Source organism: Peromyscus eremicus, chromosome 2 (assembly GCF_949786415.1).
Source record: "Peromyscus eremicus chromosome 2, PerEre_H2_v1, whole genome shotgun sequence".
Lineage (NCBI taxonomy): Eukaryota > Metazoa > Chordata > Mammalia > Rodentia > Cricetidae > Peromyscus > Peromyscus eremicus.
Genome location: NC_081417.1, coordinates 123,083,151 through 123,101,783, shown reverse-complemented (window position 1 = coordinate 123,101,783; position 18,633 = coordinate 123,083,151). Strand labels below are relative to the sequence as shown.

General features: G+C 49.7%; 1 protein-coding gene across 3 annotated transcripts; it reads right to left on the bottom strand.

The window, feature by feature from the left end:
• Window positions 1-394: 394 nt before the first annotated feature.
• Cc2d1b (coiled-coil and C2 domain containing 1B) lies at window positions 395-16,100 on the bottom strand. Of its 3 annotated transcripts, XM_059254679.1 has the most exons (25): window positions 15,971-16,100; window positions 14,692-14,774; window positions 12,069-12,213; window positions 10,896-11,002; window positions 10,406-10,564; window positions 9,880-10,005; window positions 9,555-9,708; window positions 9,202-9,383; window positions 8,973-9,048; window positions 8,758-8,868; window positions 8,545-8,675; window positions 8,230-8,302; window positions 7,919-8,043; window positions 7,412-7,529; window positions 7,160-7,332; window positions 6,655-6,780; window positions 5,456-5,514; window positions 5,254-5,370; window positions 4,909-4,982; window positions 4,742-4,800; window positions 4,482-4,533; window positions 3,057-3,156; window positions 2,810-2,900; window positions 1,620-1,749; window positions 396-1,368 (listed from the first exon to the last, which is right to left on the bottom strand). In XM_059254679.1, the coding sequence occupies exons 2-24, from the start codon at window positions 14,755-14,757 to the stop codon at window positions 1,621-1,623; spliced, it is 2,553 nt and encodes an 850-aa protein (XP_059110662.1). In that variant the 5' UTR covers window positions 14,758-14,774; window positions 15,971-16,100; the 3' UTR covers window positions 396-1,368; window position 1,620. The 3 variants fall into 3 exon arrangements, with proteins under 3 accessions (XP_059110663.1, XP_059110662.1, XP_059110664.1); XM_059254680.1 differs by lacking the exons at window positions 10,896-11,002; window positions 12,069-12,213; window positions 14,692-14,774; window positions 15,971-16,100 and having other exon boundaries at window positions 395-1,368; window positions 9,880-10,080; window positions 10,406-10,519; XM_059254681.1 differs by lacking the exons at window positions 396-1,368; window positions 1,620-1,749; window positions 2,810-2,900; ... (1 more) ...; window positions 4,482-4,533; window positions 4,742-4,800 and having other exon boundaries at window positions 5,206-5,370.
• Between the last annotated feature and the right edge of the window lie 2,533 nt (window positions 16,101-18,633).

The window sequence follows — 18,633 nt, the reverse complement described above, 5'->3', positions numbered from 1 at the left end:
ACTGGCCAGAGGGCTCTGGGGAAGATCACTTGTCCACAGTTTCTCCCTTGTTACCCACTAATCATTCTGATAAGCTCTTAAGGGCAGGGAAGCATGGTCCAGCCCTGTTATCGCCAACAGACACACAAAAGCTCACCCCTGAGCTGTGCTTACGCAACACTGTAGTGACCAGCAGCTGAATGTACTTCTTTCACGTAGAGCCTCCACAAATGATCTTGAGGAAGCCGAGCATGGTGGCTCGTGCCTGTAATCCCAGCACTAGGGAGGCTGAGGCAGGAGGATTGCTATGAGTTCAAGACCAGCATGAACTACAGAGTGAGACCCTGCCTCATACAACCAAAATAAATAAATAAAAATATAAAGTAAATCTGGAGGAATACTTTGTTGAGGTTAATGCTTTAAAATGGGAAGAGTTGAGGTGCTGATTTCTGAGGAATCTAGAATAATGTATTTGTGAATATTAACTCTGCTGCAACTACCTGTCCCTTCATTTCCATCCATTCACCACAAAAGCTATAGAACTTGGGGTTAGCCAAGTGATCAGCTCAAGGACAGGCCTTCTCACAAGAGGAATGCACAGGTGCAGTGCACACACAATACTGCTGCTTTGGCTTTTAGAGTGACCGGGAACAGGGCGTTTGAAGACTTTGACAGTAAATTAACAGTTTAGAATATAAAGTCCTTACAGGGAATTAGACCTAGTTTTAAAATAAAAATGGCTACACAGAACTGATCTTTTTTTTTTTTTTTTTTTCTTCCCAGTTAACATCTTAGGTACATGGACCAAAACCAAGAAAATCTTCCCCTTCCCACCAATAGTACCAAAGTAACTTTCCTCTTCCTGAGTCCCCTGAGAAGCAGGAAGGCTAGTGCAGCAGGTGTCAGGACCAAAGGCACAGGCAGAGGGGAAACAGCTGAGCAGGACAGGCTGCCACTGACGAGCTGGAGTCACGGAATTCGCCCCTCCCCTAAGCAGGGAAGGTTTCCGATCACCCTCAAATCTCCCATCCCTTACAGTTACATCTTTGAAAGGCACATCCAGAAATGGAGCAACTGGGGACTGGAGTAAACTGTCCGTCATTACTATGCAGAGGTTAAGGGGCAATAGAACTCTATGGCACAGAGCAAGGGGGGTATCCTTGTCTTCACCCACATCTGGGGGGTGGGAGGCTGTAGGAGAAGCTCCTAGGATCTGCTTCCACAGAGGCCCAGGAGAGGCAGCATGAGGAAAGCCCAGGCAGCGGTTAGTTCACGGGTCTTTGGCGCTTGGGTAGCAGCATCTCTCATGTACAGAGGCTCTTGCAGCCAGCAAAGCTGGGTCAGTGAGCTGGAACCAGTGCTGGCCGATTATCTCCCAGGGCTGACCACCTCACAAGGCAAAAGCACAAAGAAAACCATCTAATTTTTAAAAGGTTTCTGAAAATGGTTAACTATGAGAAGCTCTCTTCTTGCCCCAAGTCTATTGTGGAACTTCAGAAACAACCCACAAGCACTTCCCAACAGTTTTGCCTTTAGTCTCCTTCAGAGAAGAACAAATCAAAGGCTTTCTCCCCAGAAATGTCTGAACAAGTTGTTTGAGTAGGGAGACAGATCTGGTGGCCCAGAGAGCTGCTACCCACCTCACAAGCCCCTAGGCTCCAGGATCAGCCAGTTCTCGGTGACCATCTGCACATCCTGGCTGCTCAGAGGCTCCCGAAGCCTCACCTTCACCTCCAGCTTTCCCCCAGTGGGCTTTCTTCCGTCCAGAACCTGTGACAACCACAGAGAAATGGACAGTAATTGAGGGCAGGTAGCGCAGATAGGTCCCAAACAAATAAGGCATCCTGGGTGTATGCATCAGGACAGCCCTGCCTTCCTCCTGCAATATGGGAAGTGGTAGACTGCTTACTCTCAGTAGATCTTATAAATAAGTGACCTAGAGATCAAGGTATCAGTGCTCTGGCTGGAGATGAGAAACCCATAGCTCTATTCTGTTTTTCCTCTTGATCTTCAAAACTCCTAGAATTAGCACTGGCTTCAAGGAGCAGTCTGAAGCCAGAGCCTACACCTTCACACATGGCCCACAGAGAAATGGATGGTTGGGTAGCAGTCACAAGTAGAACTCAGGCCATGCCCTCTTCTAAGGCAGATGAGGGAATGACTGAATACAAAGCACAGCAAGAAGCTTGAGAAATTCGACCACCCTTAGGCAATTCAGACTAGGCCCCACGTTAGGACAGCTCCAGGTTGGGAGAGGCAAGCTCTAGCCTCTAGAAGCATCAGTAAGGATCTGTCTGGACCTGGCTCTACTAGGACCAAGCACAAACTAGAAACTAACAAGTCACTTCTTTGCTGGCTTGTTCTCCATTTGTCAAAGGCAGGTTCTTAAAGCTCCTCAGCTTGTGTAACTCTGTAAGGTCATGGAAGCTTAAGGAGCTACCTGCCCAGTTTCCAGTAACAATTTGCATATGATCTAGAAATACTATATCCACTTCCTGTTTGGAGTTCGTTCTCTGCCTCCTGCTACCTGCCCACTGCCCCACGCACAACACAGCCCTACAGACAGAAATCTATACCACGCTGAGCACTGGTCAGAATCCTCAAGGGTCTTCTCTCAACTGTCCCTCCTAGGAACTTAAGTAGTCCCAGACTATGGAAAGAGTATGGCTACTGCCCATCCGGCTGCCTTTGAAAGTTGCTCAGACTTTCTTGACTTCTTTCATCTATAACATGGGGATACAACCCATTCCAAAGCACACTACAAACAAATTGAAAATGTGCACAGAACCCTCAATAGAGTTCCAAGAAAATCAGCTCATCCTGGCCCTACCTCCATGATCTCTCTGATCTCACACTCATTCTCCAGCCTTTCCAATTTCAGGTGTGCTGTGCCAACCAGCTTGTCACTTCTAAAAAAGGATCTGGGAAGACAAGAGGCAACAGAGGATTAGCCTGGGCAGAGCGGGCAGGAATGAACTGGTCACGTTCAATGAAAGCAAACAACAGTATAAGAACAGTGGGAACACATCTCCACTCCTTCCCTTCTGCCTTGCCAGTGGTACTGACAGAACTCTTACCCTTTGTGGAAGATCTCAAATTTGATTCCTTTGCTCTGGATCACCCTCTTAAAGCCCCGGTGATTTCGGTTGATGTTTAGTTTGAAAACTTGTTCAAATTCTGCAAGGAGAGGATTGGAATTCTTGGGGAAGTAGAAAAGGAAGCCCAGGGCAGGCTTCCTCTCTGGAGCTCACTGCCTGCAAATCAGGGTGTCGGCCACCAGAGAAAGGCAGGACAGGTAGGTTCTGGCCTTGTAAACACTTTGGTGCCTGGAGACACAGATTATCTAATGGAAAGCATTTGGAATCTGGAGTGAGAATTCCTGGATTCAAGTAACATCACCCCCACCCCCACCCTTGCCTAAGACAGGGTTTCACTGTGTAGCCTGTAATTCACTATATTGACCACACTGGCATTAACCTTGCTGCGATTCTGCCTCTGCTTCCCAAGTGCTGGGATTACAGGTGTGAGCCATCACACACCCAGCCTTCAAGTTAATTTTTAACACTTCCTTGCTGTAAGCCCCCAGACAAAATCCCTTTACTCAACTAACCTCTAGCCTCAGTTTTTGAATTGCTTTTTCTTATGATTTTCATTAATTTTTTTCTGCAGGTGTGGTGGTACACACCTTTAATCCCAGCACTCAGGAAGCAGAGGTAGGTGGATCTCTATGAGTTCCAGGCCAGGCAGATCTACAAGCTACATACTGAGATCCTGTCTCATAGAAATTTAAAAAGACCTTTATTAGTTTTATTAGTGTGTATGTATGCACATGTGTGTGCAAGTGACCAAGATTGCCAGAGACGTCATATCTCTCTCAAGCTAGTTACAGGAGGGTGTGTACCCCTTGATGTGGGTGCTGGGAACCAGAAGCAGGTCTTCGGCAAGAGCAGTACATTCTTCTTTTCCTTTTTCTTTTTTTTAAATTTTATGTACATCTGTGTGAGGGTGTGAGAGTATTGGATGTCCTGGAACTGGAGTTACAGTTTTGAGCTGCCATGTGAGTGCTGGGAATTGAACTGTGGTTCTCTGGAAAAGCAGCCAGTGCTCTTAATCACTGAGCCATCTTTCCAGCCCAAGAGCAGTACATTCTTTTTTTTTTCCTTTTCAAGACAGGGTTTCTCTGTGTAGTTGTGGTGCCTGCCCTGGATCTCACTCTATAGACCAGGCTGGCCTCGAACTCACAGAGATCCACCTGGCTCTGCCTCCTGAGTGCTGGGATTAAAGGCATGCATTACCACCACCGAGCTGAGCAGTACATTCTTAACCACTGATCCCTCTCCAGCACTAGGCCTGTTTTCACAACTATGTAAGAGAACTATTAATAATACCTGCCTTTATTTTTGAGTTGGGTGGGGCCAAGTAGAACAGCAGCTCTTAAAACATGAGAAGTTGGGCTATCCACACAGAAGTGAGAGCAGAAATGGGTCTTATGTGTAACTCACCTGGAGAGTTTGTATTCTTTACCACGGCTGTTTTGCTTTTTTGAGCCTGGTCCTAGAGCAGTGAGATGGAAGAAGTCAAGACAGATACAAACAAACCAGGTCTACAGGCACAATGCTTTGGCTGGGTCAGCAGTAAGGACAGCAACCCTGCAGACGGGCCAGAGTGTCTTCAACCCATCCCTATGGCCATGCCTCTCCAAGACGGCGAGACACTAAACAGCACTGGGGTTCAGAGGGTCCTAGCCCTAGCAGAACCTCACCGAGTTAGGGTAGTGAAACTCAAAGCGCACAAAAGCATCCAAGTCATCGGGAGTCACTCCTATAAAGAAAAAGGGAGTCAGGTTGGAAAGCACAGTCACAGCCTGGTGCCCAGGCAGCAGGCAGGCTACGGGAACAACATCCTTCAGTGAGGTGACCCTTGGGTTACCTGGTGGGGCTGGGAGGTTCATTCCCCGGACGACGATCAGATGCATTTCTGTGCTGTTGAGTTCTGAGAAGATCCTACAGATCAGAAGAAGAGAGTGCAGAGTGAACGGCAGCAGCGGGACAAGCCAGCAGTGGTCCAGGGTGGAGCAGGGCTGGTCCGTGGTCTCTGACTCCTGCTCTGAGCCACTTCTATGGCACAGCAGCTCTGAGCTGCTCCCTGAAGGCAGCCCATCCACCCGCCCCCTCCACACACTCCAACACCCACGGTACTGAAGAGACCCCAGGTTCTGCTCCAAACCTTCTGCCCTATCCCTGCACAGAGCCAGTTTCCCTCAGGCTTTGGCACCTCACAGTCTGGAATGTCTTCAATTCAAAGTGGTGGCTGGGAGGGTCAAGGCCCTGGGCCTGGGCTAGCTGCAGGATCTCAAGCTGTTTCTTTCGGTCCTGAGCAAGCTTCTCAAACCTGCCAGGGACGGGTAACCAAGTCAGCAAGGTAGGATTTGTTATCTGGTCCCTAACCCAACAAGCCAGCACACCCTGGCACTTACCGGGTAGTCTCAGCCACATTGCCCTGGTGCATGAACTGCTTGGAGAACAGCAGGCACTTCTAGAAACAGGAGCCCAGAGTGACTCCATAGCCAGAGCAGGGCTTGCCAAGGCTAGCATTCAAGGCCTAACCTCTCAAAGCTCCTAACGGTCCTCTTAAGTTCACCTCTCCTACAGAACATATCCCTAGGGCGCTCTTTCTAACACACTTTCCTGCTTAACGTGTGTTTGTCAATTTGAGACAGGATCTCAGTTACATAGGCACACTGGAACTCATGGCAGTTCTCCTGCCTCACCCTACCAAGTGCTGGTATTGCAGGTATGTATCACCCACCATGCTTGGCTCTACTATACTTTGGTGCTTCCTCTGAGGATAGCCATTTCCAAAAAATTCGTTTGGCAAACTCCTTCCTTCAAAACTTAATTTATGTGTGTGTGGTGACACTTGTCTCTAATTCCAGCATTTGGGTAGCTGAGGCAGAAGGACTTTGAGTTTGAAGTCAGTCTAGGGTCCATGATGAGTTCTAGGACAGCATGGTACACAGCAAGATCCTGTCTCAAAGATCAACAGCATCAGAAAATAAATTCAAGCATATACCTCAGAACAGTCTTCCCAGAAAAGCTAGCACTTCAGGTCAATTCCCTTTCACAAAACCCATTCCCCTTCATAACAATATGAAAAAAGGGGGCTGGAGAGATGGCTCACTGGTTAAGAGCACTTGCTATTGCAGAGGACCTGAATCTGGTTCCCAGCACCTACACAGTGGCTCACAAGCACCTGTAACTCCAGTTTCAAGGAATCCAATGTCTTTGGGCCTCCATTGGCACAAGGCACATATGTGATATATGTATACAAACATGTAGGCAAAACATACATTTAAAAAAAAAAATAAAACAAAGGCCAGGCGGTGGTGGCGCATGCCTTTAATCCCAGCACTCAGGAGGCAGAGCCAGGCAGATCTCCATGAGTTCGAGGCCAGCCTGGTCTACAAAGCGAGTTCCAGGAAAGGCGCAAAGCTACACAAAGAAACCCTGTCTCGAAAAACCAAAATAAACAAACAAATAAACAAATAAAAAAGGGTAGCTTCATTTTGCAAATGAGGAAAACAGCTTGTCCCGGGTCCTACCTTCGGCCAGTGGGAAAATTGACTCTGAACCCATGTTAGCACACAGCAAAGGCAGAGATATATGGGCTGCTGACCTCATGCTGCTCCAGGAGTATTTTCTGTAGCTGGACATACACCTCCTCAGCCTTCTGGGAGAGTCGCAGATCCTCATGGTGAATGAGGATGAAGTCGCCCTCTTCATCTGTCAAGGGTGAAGGCACCTGCCCAGATCATAAGGCCCCTCGGGCCCAAGAGTCAGATTACACCTCTACTGAGCCAAACAAACACAGAAATCCATGCTATACTTTTTTCTCCCCAACTGCCATTAACTTCCAGTGACACCTATGCCTCCCATTCTGTCCCTGGCTATTAGAGCACTGCTTCTCCTAGACTGGCCCTGCCATGTCACCTCTCACCACAGGTGACCCATATTCCTTTTCCCTTCTGTCTCCCCAATGGTCTATCTCAGGGTTACAAAAGGGAGAAAAACAAAAGGCTCTTTCCCTGCTGACACCATCTGACACAAGTCCTCGCTCCGCCCATCAACCAGCCCCACCTCTGTGTTTGAGGCGGCCCTCTGCTTCAGTAGGTGGGACTCACCTTGGAGAGGTCAATGGGTTGACCTGCTCGGACCTGGATGATCTGGGCCTCAAGACTTTTAGCCACTCGTAAGTGGGATTTGGCCTGCTCCAGCTCCTGCCTGCGCTTGGCTTGCAGAGCTGCTCGTTGGTATTGTAGTTTCCGAGCCTCCAGCAGCGCCAGCTGCTCCCGAGCTAAAAGAAGAAGGCCAATGGTTAGGGCCATGCCTCTCTCTGGACCTCCACTCCTCTGTCCTGTTTGTCTCTGACTCACCAGATGGACTCAGTGGTTCCTTAGAACCCGAGGCCTTGGGCTCTGTCAGAAGACGAGATGAAGGAGCCAGAGGCTGTGCTGGCTTCTTGGCCACTGGGGCCTGTGTTGGGCTGTCACTCTGCAGGTAGCACCCAGTTAGGAGGCTATCGAGTACTTCTCATTCCCACCTGGCCTAGACTTTGGCTACCTACCCAGTGCTGCACCTTCACCCTGTGACCTCAGTGGAGTGACTTTCCCTCCAGTTATAGAACCCAAAGATGGGAACTTCAAAAGCTTTCTAGCCTAACTTCCCCAACAGGAAGCATCACAGGAATAAAAAGAGACTTGGGTTTGGGGGTCAGAAATACCCATGTCTGAATTCTAGTTCTGCCTCTGACAAAGTTTTTCTCTAAAATAGAGGGAAAGATCTCTATTTTATGAGGTTAATATACTACAGCAGGGTCTGGGTTTATTCCTTATTTGCTGTCCCCCTGATTAAACCCCGAAGTCCTGGACCCATAGCCAAACCTCCTCATCTTCATCTACCAGGTCTGCATCTTCTGAGGCCAGTTTTTGGGCAGTTGCTAAAGTTGCTGCCATTGAATCCTCCTGGATACCTTTCCGGGTCTCCAGGCCAGGGATGGGAGGAAATCCTGAGAAGAGACAGGGTAGAGAGGGAGCAAGGCAGTAGCATTAAGGACACGTGAGGCTGCTGTGGGTCTTGCCTGGCTTTGGGATGGGTAACTTGCACAAGGTGGAGGCACACATATGAGAAATTTCTTTCTCCCTCCTTTCTTGCTCAGAAACCTCCTAAGTTCCATAGGCCAAGCCTTACCCACCTGGAGGAACAGGTAACTCAGCAAAGTCAACTTTCTGCCCTGCTTGATGAGCTCGAACAGCATCCTGATATTGCTACATGGGAAGGAAGGGATTTCTAGCACTCTGCACCCTGCAGGCTCTATGCCCTCATTGCAGAGAGGCAGAGAAAGAAGGCAGGGAAAGACTGCAGCCCTAGAAGAAAAGGGTCCCAAGGCAGCAAGAGCTCTGTAAACAGACAATGACCCTGAGAAGACCAGGGCATGTAGGGAAGCGGGTAGGAAAGGCACAGCCAGGACACGCCAGCACAGGAGAGGGCTGGACAGCAACGGGCTCACCTTGGCAATTCGATCATGCATCCTGGCCTTGCGCTCATCCCCATTGGCCCGGGCCTGGATGCCTGCCTCCCGGTACCTGTTCAACCTCTGCTGTAAAGCATCCAGCACTGTTTTTGGCTCTGCAGAGGCCACTACAAAGGTGGTAAAAAGAAACTATCAGTTCACCCTGCTCTCCCCAGGCCCCCACTCCACTGTCACACTGTTAAGTCCTACCTGGGGTGGCTGGGAGGTCAGAGGCCATCACTGGCTGCACTTGCTCCACTGCTGGGGACAGAGCTCCAGTTGCTGTGGGGGCCTTGGAAGCCTGTGTGAGGGTCTTCAGATCTGGGGACCCAGAGTAGCAAGGTAGGCAGAGTGTCTGGCCAACCCCACACCTCACAGTCCTCCCTAATCCCAGCCTAAGCAGATACCCCCATTATCTGACTGACCCTCAGGTGCTGGGGGCATGCCACTCAGATCCACAGGCTGCCCCTTCTCCAGGGCCTCCAGGACAGTACCAAATTTCTGCAGAAGAAGAGCAGTTACAGGCATAAGCCAGGGCACCCCAAGAACCTGACCTGAAACAACTTCCACCAGGCCACTCTCCCCCAGGTGCTATCTGGCTCCTTCCCTGAGCCTCTGCTTCCCCATCTACAGTATGAAAGCAGGATGTCATACCTTCCCAATCCTCATGAGCTCCCGGGCACGATCTAGATCTCCAGCCCGCTTGGCATTGAGAGCAGCTACTTTGTACTCTCTCTGTCGGGCTAACAACAGGGCCTGTGGGTCTGGGTCCGCATCAGGCAGGGGGGCAATGGCAGAGCTGTCTGGGAGGCTGGTCTCAGGTTGGAAAAGGTTGTCTACATAAAACAAAAGACCCCCAGAGAACGTGGCTACAGAGTCCAAGGAGGGAGTTCCAGGAGAACCCTCTGGAACCCAAGTCTTTCTGGTCTAGGAATTCTTGGAACAACGACAGGCAGGCAGCTGGGGTAGGCAGGCTACAGGAACCAGAAAAGGGTGTCTTCAGATACCTGGCTCCATGGCACAGGAAGAGTCTGTCTCAGAGTTCCTATTGGCTATCTCCTGGTGGGGTGGGGGCCTTTTGCCCAAGGCCACTGGAGGTGGAATCTCATCCTCACTGATCTTCCCGCCTTTCCTCACAGTGGCAAGCTGGGACTCCAAAGTCTGAAGGAAAGAATTAGACTAGTAACCCAGGTAGCTGTCTGGGCCTGGGCCTTGCTGGAAGACAGGCTAGTGATCCACCATGTTTACCCCACCTGTGAGTGGCATTCCCTGTACTCTCACCTTACCCACAGCCCTGCTCTCCAAATCTGCCTCACAGACAGCCTGACTCACCTTCAGGCCTCGCTCACAGCGCCGGGCTTTGGCAGCTTCACCAGCCTCCTTGGCACTGGCTGCGGCCTCCCGGTAGTTATGGATCCGTTCCTCCAGCAAAGCCTGCAGCCCCCGAGGCCCTCCAGCCTGCAGATACTTCAGCTCAGGGCTGGGCCACTCCATAGCCAGCTAGGCCCTTGCCATTCTCTCCCTGTGAGGAAGCTACCCCAGAAGACGGATCTCTGGGACTCCAGGAGAAAGAGGTGCCTAAACCCCCAGAGTATGAGGCAAAGCCCACAAAAGAGGCCAGACATTATATCAGGCAAGCAGAGCCCCCGTCCCAATCAGCAGAGGCCAGGATATGACATCCAGGAGTGGCCGGAACAGGAAGGCCCTTGAAGTCTGTCAGCTATGGAACTTTCTCAGGCCTGCTCTGTGTAGGGTTCGAGTTACTTGGCAACTCTGCTGTATAAGCCATGCTTCATGCACCCTATTCATGAACACACAGGAGCATCAAAGACACATTAGGGCCTTCTGCAAAACCTACCTGAGGCATTGCAGGTAAAGCCTGTTGGGAGGCTGTCTGCACGCCAGGTTGTTCAGTGTCGTCCTGTGCTGTCTCCTCAGACAAGTCTGGGCTTGCTGCCTCACTGCCATCGAGCAGGCCAGTTTCTTCATCCACGCCCAGGACCTCCTGCAGCTCTGTCTGAGGAAACACAGGCCAAGAACTTTGGGTGCCTCATGGCTGCACTCATGACTGGAGAAAATGTTGAAAGGATCCGCTTCCCCAGCAGTATCTGTCAATGTCAAATCCTGAGCTTAGTCCCCCTTACCAAGATTTCTTTAATCTAATCAAGGAAGACCTTAATAAAAACAAGAGAATTTGAGAATTCCAAACTGCAGACAGATCTCAGCCCAGAAGTCAAGGCCAGGAAAGGGAAGGGCACTCACTTGGTCGGATAAACCCCAGCCCCTCAACAGCTCTCTGCTCAAACACTTCAGAGCTTGACCCCTGGATACCAGCCTGGCAAACACACCAGCAGGTCTGCATCCTCCTCCAGCCCTTCCTCTTCCTCCTCCTCCTCCTCCACATCTCGCATACAGTCTGCTGCCAACTTCTCAATGTGGGCCATGGGCAGGGGGGCTGAGGAGAGAGAGGACTCAGGTAAGGAGCTAGACAGTAAAGGAAGGCCTTTAATTCACTCTATTGGTAGCTATCCCAGGCAGAAACTCCCCATCCCTTCCACAGCACAGTCCCACTCAGAAAGGTACTCTTTTTTCACGACCCAGCTCAAAAGACCCGTGCTATGGACGCCTTCCTGGTCTCCCCAACAAGTACCAAGCCGCTCCCTCCCTGCGTTTCTGCTTATAGGTTAGTGTACCGACACACTGCCCCCACATTGCCTTTCACATTTGTAAATGCTTTTAACATCTATTCAAATGTCTTACTACTTAAAATTCTGTAAGATGGGTAATATTATGCTTATTTCCCCGCCCACACACACCCTTTTTTTTTTTTTTTTTTTGAGACAAGGTTTCTCTGTCATGGAACTCACTCTATAGACCAGGCTGGCCTCTAACTCAAAGAGATCCCCTGCCTCTGCCTCTGCCTCCTGAGTGCTGGGATTAAAGGCATGCACCACCACTAACTGGCCAACATTATCCTCATTTTCTATACTGAATAAACTAAGATGCATCAACATCCATTTCCCCAAATTCACAATCTTAGTAAGTGGCAATATTCAAACCCAGGCTTGTCTAACCCCAAAGCAGGGCTAGGGTAGTGAGTCCTTCCCAGTCATGTCACGGATTTTAGCTCAAAGATATACAGGCTGCCTCTGATGGTCGCTGCTAAGAGGAATATTCAGACTCTTTATTCTGACACTTACAGGGAGATTTCGCTTACTCATCTGACATCACTTCTATTGACTGTGCACATACCCTGTCAGTGCTGATGGCCCTACTGTACATGAAACCCTACCTATGCACGACTAATGCTAACCACCTGAGTAAGGCTAAGAATCAGATTTGCCCATGAAGGGGAAGAAGCTCCGAATACAGGTACATAACTGACCTCTTTGTGGCTGAACTATAGGAAGGGCAGAACTATCAAAAGAACTAGGGGAGCAGGCTGACTGAGTCCTCCAGGCTGTAAGGCAAGGAACCTCTCTCCCCCATGGGCCTACACCAGGCCAGGGGTGAAAACTCACCACGGCCCTTGGGTGCTGGCTTCCTGCTTGTGCTCCCTGCTTCCCCAGTGAGAGCCAACAGCTCAGCCTCCAGGTCGCCCTCATCTTCAGGCTCATCCATCCCCAGGAGCATGTCCTCAGTGTTGAACTCCACAAAAAGACCCAGCTAAGAACACAGAGAGATTCTTTTTAGAGTTTATTTATTTATTTTGGTTTTTCGAGACAGTTTCTTTGTGTAGCCCAGGAACTACTGTAGATTGTCCAGGAACTCGCTCTGTAGACCAGGCCAGCCTCAAACTCAGAGATCTGTCTGCCTCTGCCTCCCAAGTGCTGGGATTAAAGGCATGGGTCACTACCATCTGGCATAGAGATTTTATAATTTTATGTATAAGAATGTTTTGTCTGCATGTATGAATGGGTACCATGTGTACCTGGTACCCTTGGAGTTCGGAAGCCAGATCCCCTGAAATTGAAGTTATGGATTGTTTTAAACTACCATGTGGGAGCTGGGAACCACACCCAAGTGCTCTTGATAGAAAAGCCAAATTGCCTGTAACTTCAGCTCCAGGGGATCTGATGCTCTCTTCTGGCCTATGGATACCCACACATGTGGCATACATTCACACATACATACACCTAAATCATTTTTCTTAATCACATAATGAGCCAGAACATAAGAGTTAAGACAGGAGAACATCCCAAGTCCAAGGCCAATCTGGTGAGTTCACTACATAGTGAGTGAGTTCCGGGCTAGAACTCGAGACCATCTCACAAAATAAAGAGCAAAAAAGAATCACACGACGAAGCCTGGTATGGCGGCACATGCATGCAATTTCAGCACTTGGGAGGTGAACACAGGATGATCGGGGATTTAAGGATAACCTGGGCTATACATGAGACCCTGTCTTAAAAAAAAATCACAAAATTACATGTGGTGGCACATGCTTATGATCCCAGCACTGGAGGAGGGGAGGCAGGAAGACTGCACGTTCAAAACCTCCCTGGGATACAAGGTAAGTTCAAAGTCAGCCTAGTCAACTTGAGAGAGAACTTGTGTCAAAATTAAAAGAAAAACAGGGCTGGGATTACAGCTCAATAGAAGAACACTTGCTCAAGACCCTGAGATCATCCCTATTCACTCTGAGACCCAATGTGCAGACAGGTAAACAGGTCTAAAACATGGAGAATTTTTTAAAGAAACCAAGTAAACAACAGGGCCACTATTACAATTAACAGTAACAGCAGCAGCTGCTGGTCACAAGACTTAGCATGATTTATGACTTATTAGTTAATTCTCACCATCTTGAGAGATCCTATCACACACACACACTAATCTTTTTTAGGGAGAGGGGGTAACATGCTTTCATTGTATAACCTAGGCTGGCCTTGAACTCACAATCTTCCTGTTTCAGCCCTCCTAGTGCTGGGATTATATGCACGTGCACCACATTTATTTTTCAACTGTCGTAAACACAGCATGAAATCTGCCATCTTACCTATTTTCAAGTGTGAAGCTACGTGATATTATACATTCCCATTGGTATACAACCATCACTACTATCCATTCACAGAATTCATGTGCAAAACTGACTCTGTGCCTATTAAACACTAACCCATCTTCCCCTCTCCATCTTATTTTCTGTATCCATTATTTTGAATATTCTAGGCAGATATAGGTATTAGTTTACCCCAGTGTTCAGTAATAGCTTAAACTTTCTGAATGACAAACTACAATAATTTAAAATAAGGTTTAAATGACATCTATACCCTTTACCCCAACTCATCCCTTACCTGATTTTTTATTTGTCTGTTCTGATTTATTAAGGGTTTTTTATACGTATGACGATTTTGCCCACATGTATGCATGTGCACTGTGTGGCTGCAGTGCCCATAGAAGCCACAAGAGGGTGTCAAATCCCCTAGAACTGGAGTTACACATGGTTGTAAGCCACCAAGTGGGTGTAGGAACTCAATTCCACTCTTCTGCAAAAACAGCAAGCACTCTTAACCACTGAGCCATTTCTCAAGCCATCTGTCCTGTTGTCTGAATCATGCTTGCTATGTATGTATCCCACACTGGCCTTGAACTCATGACCTTCCTACTTCTGCCTCCACAGTACAAGGATTTTGGATGGGGACCACCAAGCCCAGCCTACATGCTTCCAGAAGACAATAAAAACAATAGCCTAAGGCCCAGAAGAAATGAAGGAAGAAAACATACAAGATCTACCTTCTTAAGACTCCCTCACCAGAGTCTGTCCCTTTGTCCATGGGCAGCAACTGACTGCCGCTGACTACAGCCCTCAAGTTCTGGCATCCTAGAGCTAGACAGCAGAGTTGTTCCCCCCCCCCGCCCCCCACCCCCACCCCCCCCAAAAAAAAAAAAAAAAAAACCTGTGAGAACACTTAGGTCTCAGAACAACCCAAGCCTAGTAGTTCCTGACACTCAGGTTATTTATGTGGTATGGACAAAACAGGACGGCAGAGTTGAAACCCAAGGGATGTCAGGCGATGGTCACTGAACTCGAAGGACTTTACCCCTACAGGCACTGCCTATCCTCTATGAGCCAACAAGAACACCACACAGGTGACAAGAGATCCCTACCCCAAGGTGACCCAGGGGGGAAGGAGGCCAGGTCCATACCTGCTTTGCAGTTTCGGCACCCTGGCCTCTGGTCTTAGGGCCCTTCCGAGGTCTTGGCCCTGGCATCTTGGCAGGCTAGATACCTATTGGGTGTAAAGTTGAAGAGACTTAGACTGGAGTAGATGATGAGATATGACCCAACAGGGGTCCCAGTGGTAAAACGGCACTTTGTAATTAAAGCACAGAGGCAAGAGAAGGCAGTGGATGAAAGGCTGGGTACCACTGTCCACAGAGCGATATGGAGAGTCTACACAACAGTTACTGAACTGTCTGATGGACATGGAAGACAGAGTCACCAAAGCAACGCTAGGTCCAAGTGCTCAGTAGCGCTTTTATCATCAGTTTCCTTGGACACTGTGCACCTGACTCAGCACTCAGATCCTCTGAAAGATGTCACAAGTGATCAACGGGTACTGTGGCACAACCCACCCGGCACTGGAAGTGCAGAAACTCTTCTGCTCCCATCCCAGTCTTCAAGGAAACAGACCCATGGGCAGACAACCATCGCAGGCCATGGATGCCAGAGGTAGCCCCTTATATAGGACATCAAAAAAGGCATCTTAGAAAGGATGATGCCTGTGCTGAGTCATAAAGTTTGGAGACTGGGGAAGAGCAGAATCCCAAGCAAATCAAACAAACTGATATCAGTTCTAAGGTGAGAAATGGCTTGGCCTACACAAGGAAAAGGAAGGCATAAACCAAACCGTGAGACTAGAATGGAGACATGAACTAGGGGCGAAACAGAAACACCTTCAAGGTTCTAAAGGTATTTGGGCGTTATCCTGACAGCAGTGGGAAGTATCATGGGCTGCAAAAGGTGCACGGGGAAGTGGGAGATCACATAGGGCGGGAAACCTTGGCCTTGAGCATCTTCCAAGTCTATGAAGGAGCGTGGGATGGCTTGGGGACTGAGACACAGACGGGGTCCCACGTCTGGAGCGGGTGTCAACAGGGCTGCGAGCTTCCCTGGGTGTGAGCGCCCAAGCGCTCGACACTCCAAGTGTCAGATTTCGACTGGGGTAAACGGCGGAGTGTCAGCCGCGGCGGGATGCGGGAGTGAAGGCGCTCGGGAGGGTGAGGCGCTCCACAGCCACTCCGGTGCCGGGGGAACCTCGGTCGGGGCTCAGGAGAGGCACGTCCGCGTCGAGGGGCGACGCCGGGCTCCCCAACACCCGCGCGTCCTCCCACTGCCAGGCCCCGCCCGGCCCGGCTCAAGCTACCTCCATCTCCCCCGCCGTCCCCCAGACTCCACACGCCGGGAGGCGGGCACGTGGCATACCTCGCGGCGGATCCGAACCAAAACCGGGCCTCCCACAGCCCGGAACCGCCAGGCTTCCCGCGGCCCCCGGGCGGCGGCGGCGGCGGCGGCCACAGGAAGCACCCGCCCAGGAGGCGGAGGCTCGCGCCCGGCACGTGACCCCCACAGCCAGCGACGCGCAGGGCGCATGTGCGCGGGGAAAGCGGGCGGGGCGCGCAGGCAGGTGACGCTGGGGGCGGGGCTGGCAGTGCGCAGGCATCGCCGAGCAGGTGACGCGAGACTTTGGCTGACAGCGGCGGTGTGGGGTTCGGCGTCCTGCGCCCCTCTCCCAGGCGCTGGCCGCGCGTCCCTCCCTGGCGTGGTTTCTCCTCCAGGCCTCCTGCCTCGTTCTCTCCGCGCGCTCGGAGGCTCGCACGCCTCCCAGCCGGGCCGCGTCCCTAGGTTGGGTTCTGGAGGATGGCCAGGATGGGTCGCAGCCCACCCCAGGCGCTGAAAACCGGAGTCTCCGGAAAGGGGGCTCCTTTGCAGCCAGAGGGCGGGACGAAACTTCAGATTAGGGGAGCCAAAGCGCTCTGTAAACTGAGGCAGGAGGATCGCTGCAAACTGAAGGGCCGCCTCCGACTCATAAGGAGCCCTGTTAGATCGGGGTTGATGGAACTGACCTGCATGCGGATGGACTATTCCATGCCCAAAGTCCCCCCTTTTTTTCTGTCCTATAAAACCCCGAGATCCCCACACCACATGTGCAGCCCTCACTTCATGGAGAAATGGCAGGCTTCTGTTCTGATTGAAGGAACAGTTCTATAGCCACTTGGTGGTACACGCGCTAATCCTCTTAAAGTTATTTTAACATTTTTTATAATAAAATGTTTAAGGTATATACAAAGAGACACAACTGTGGTGATATTCTGTTTGTGCTTTAACAAATAAAATTGTCTGGAGATCAGAGTGTGGAGCTAGCCACTAGAGGCCAGGCAGTGGTGACACACACCTTTAATCCCAGCACTTGGGAGGAAGAAACAGGAAGTGATATGGCTGGGCAGAGAGAGAGGAAGTGATAAGGCAGAGACAGGAGCTCAGCCTTTTCAGTCTAAGGATTTCTAGAGGTTAAGAGCATTGGCTCCTCCTCAAGCGTCCTGAGTTGAATTCCCAGCAACTACATGGCGGCTCTGGTACCGTCTTCTGGCCTGCAGGCATACATGAAGGTAGAATACTGTATACATAATAAATAAATCTTAAGAAAAAGTTTTTCTAGTGGCTGGCTGTGCTGCTTCTCTGGTCTCTCAGCTTTCACCCTGATCTCTGACTTTATTAAGACCAATTAGAATTCTCACTAGTACAACATTTTACATTTACTGCTGGGCGGTGGTGGCGCATACCTTTAATCCAAGCGCTCAGGAGGCAGAGGCAGGAGATCACTGTGAGTTCGAGGCCAGCCAGGTCTACATAGTGAGTTCCAGGACAGCCAGGGCTACACAGAAACCCTGTCTCGAAAAACAAAACAAAATGAAACAAACAAAAACAAAAATATCATTTCAGTTTCGTCCACAAAGGCAGACATTTTTGCTGCCCCGTTTTGATATCACTAGCTTCCAAAGCAGAGCATGACACACGTTTGTTCATTCCTACAGGTTTGTTTGGAAACAGTCTCATGGAGTCCAGTCCGGCCTTCAGTTTGATTTGTAGTCACGGATGACCTTGAACTTGTGACCCTGTCTAAATCTCCCCGGTGCAAGCATTACACCTATGGGACTTGTGAGGTTTTAGGGGTAGAACCCAGGGATTTATTCATGTTAGGCAAGCTACCTCCCAGCCCTAGTGACACTTGCCTGTGTATGTAAATTAACACAAGACATGGCCACTGCAATACTTCCTTTTCAATCCTCTTTCAGGAATCTCACTCTGGCCCACCCCAGACTCCTACATCCTTGTATTCTCCACGTAATGAACTCAGATGAGACTCGGAATATAATGTAGAAGATAGTGTATAACAGAGCATGGAGGGCTAAGAGTGGGTAATGGCCAGAGGGACCAGCATACAAGAAAACTTCTCAACTAATATAAGTAGATAATGGCAAAGAATCACCTTTGTGCCAACTTACATGTAAAGACAAACTTAACACTGTTTCCTTAGGCCTCTACACGTAGTTTTCCTGGGGGTTATTGTCCTGTTCAGGTGATAGAAAAGTGCATCTGGAGTTGTGTGTGTTGTATATATGGTGGCTATCACATGCTCATGAAGCACTCCCTATCTTTCCATTCTCCACCGTATTTCCTTGAGACAAGGTCTCTCACTGAACTGGAAGCTGTTTCACCTAGGCTTGCTGATTAGTGAGCTTCTAGGCTCCCTCACCCCCCAGTGCTGGGATTACAAACTCATGCAATCATACCCAGATTTTTTTTTTAAATGTGTATGAGTGTTCTGCTGCATTTATGTAAGTGTACCACATATGGGCAGTGCCCACGGAGGCCAGAAGGCATTAGATACCCTGGAAACAGAGTTAAAAACGGTTGAGCTGCCCTATGGGTTCTGGGAATTGAACCTGGGTCCTCTGTGAGAGCTGCCAAGTGTCTTTAACCACTGAGCCGTCTCCTCAGCCCCCACAGGCCCAGCTTTTAAGAGTTCTGAGGATTAGACTCTTGTCCTTATGCTTATACAGCCACTCTCCTACTCAGTGAGCCAC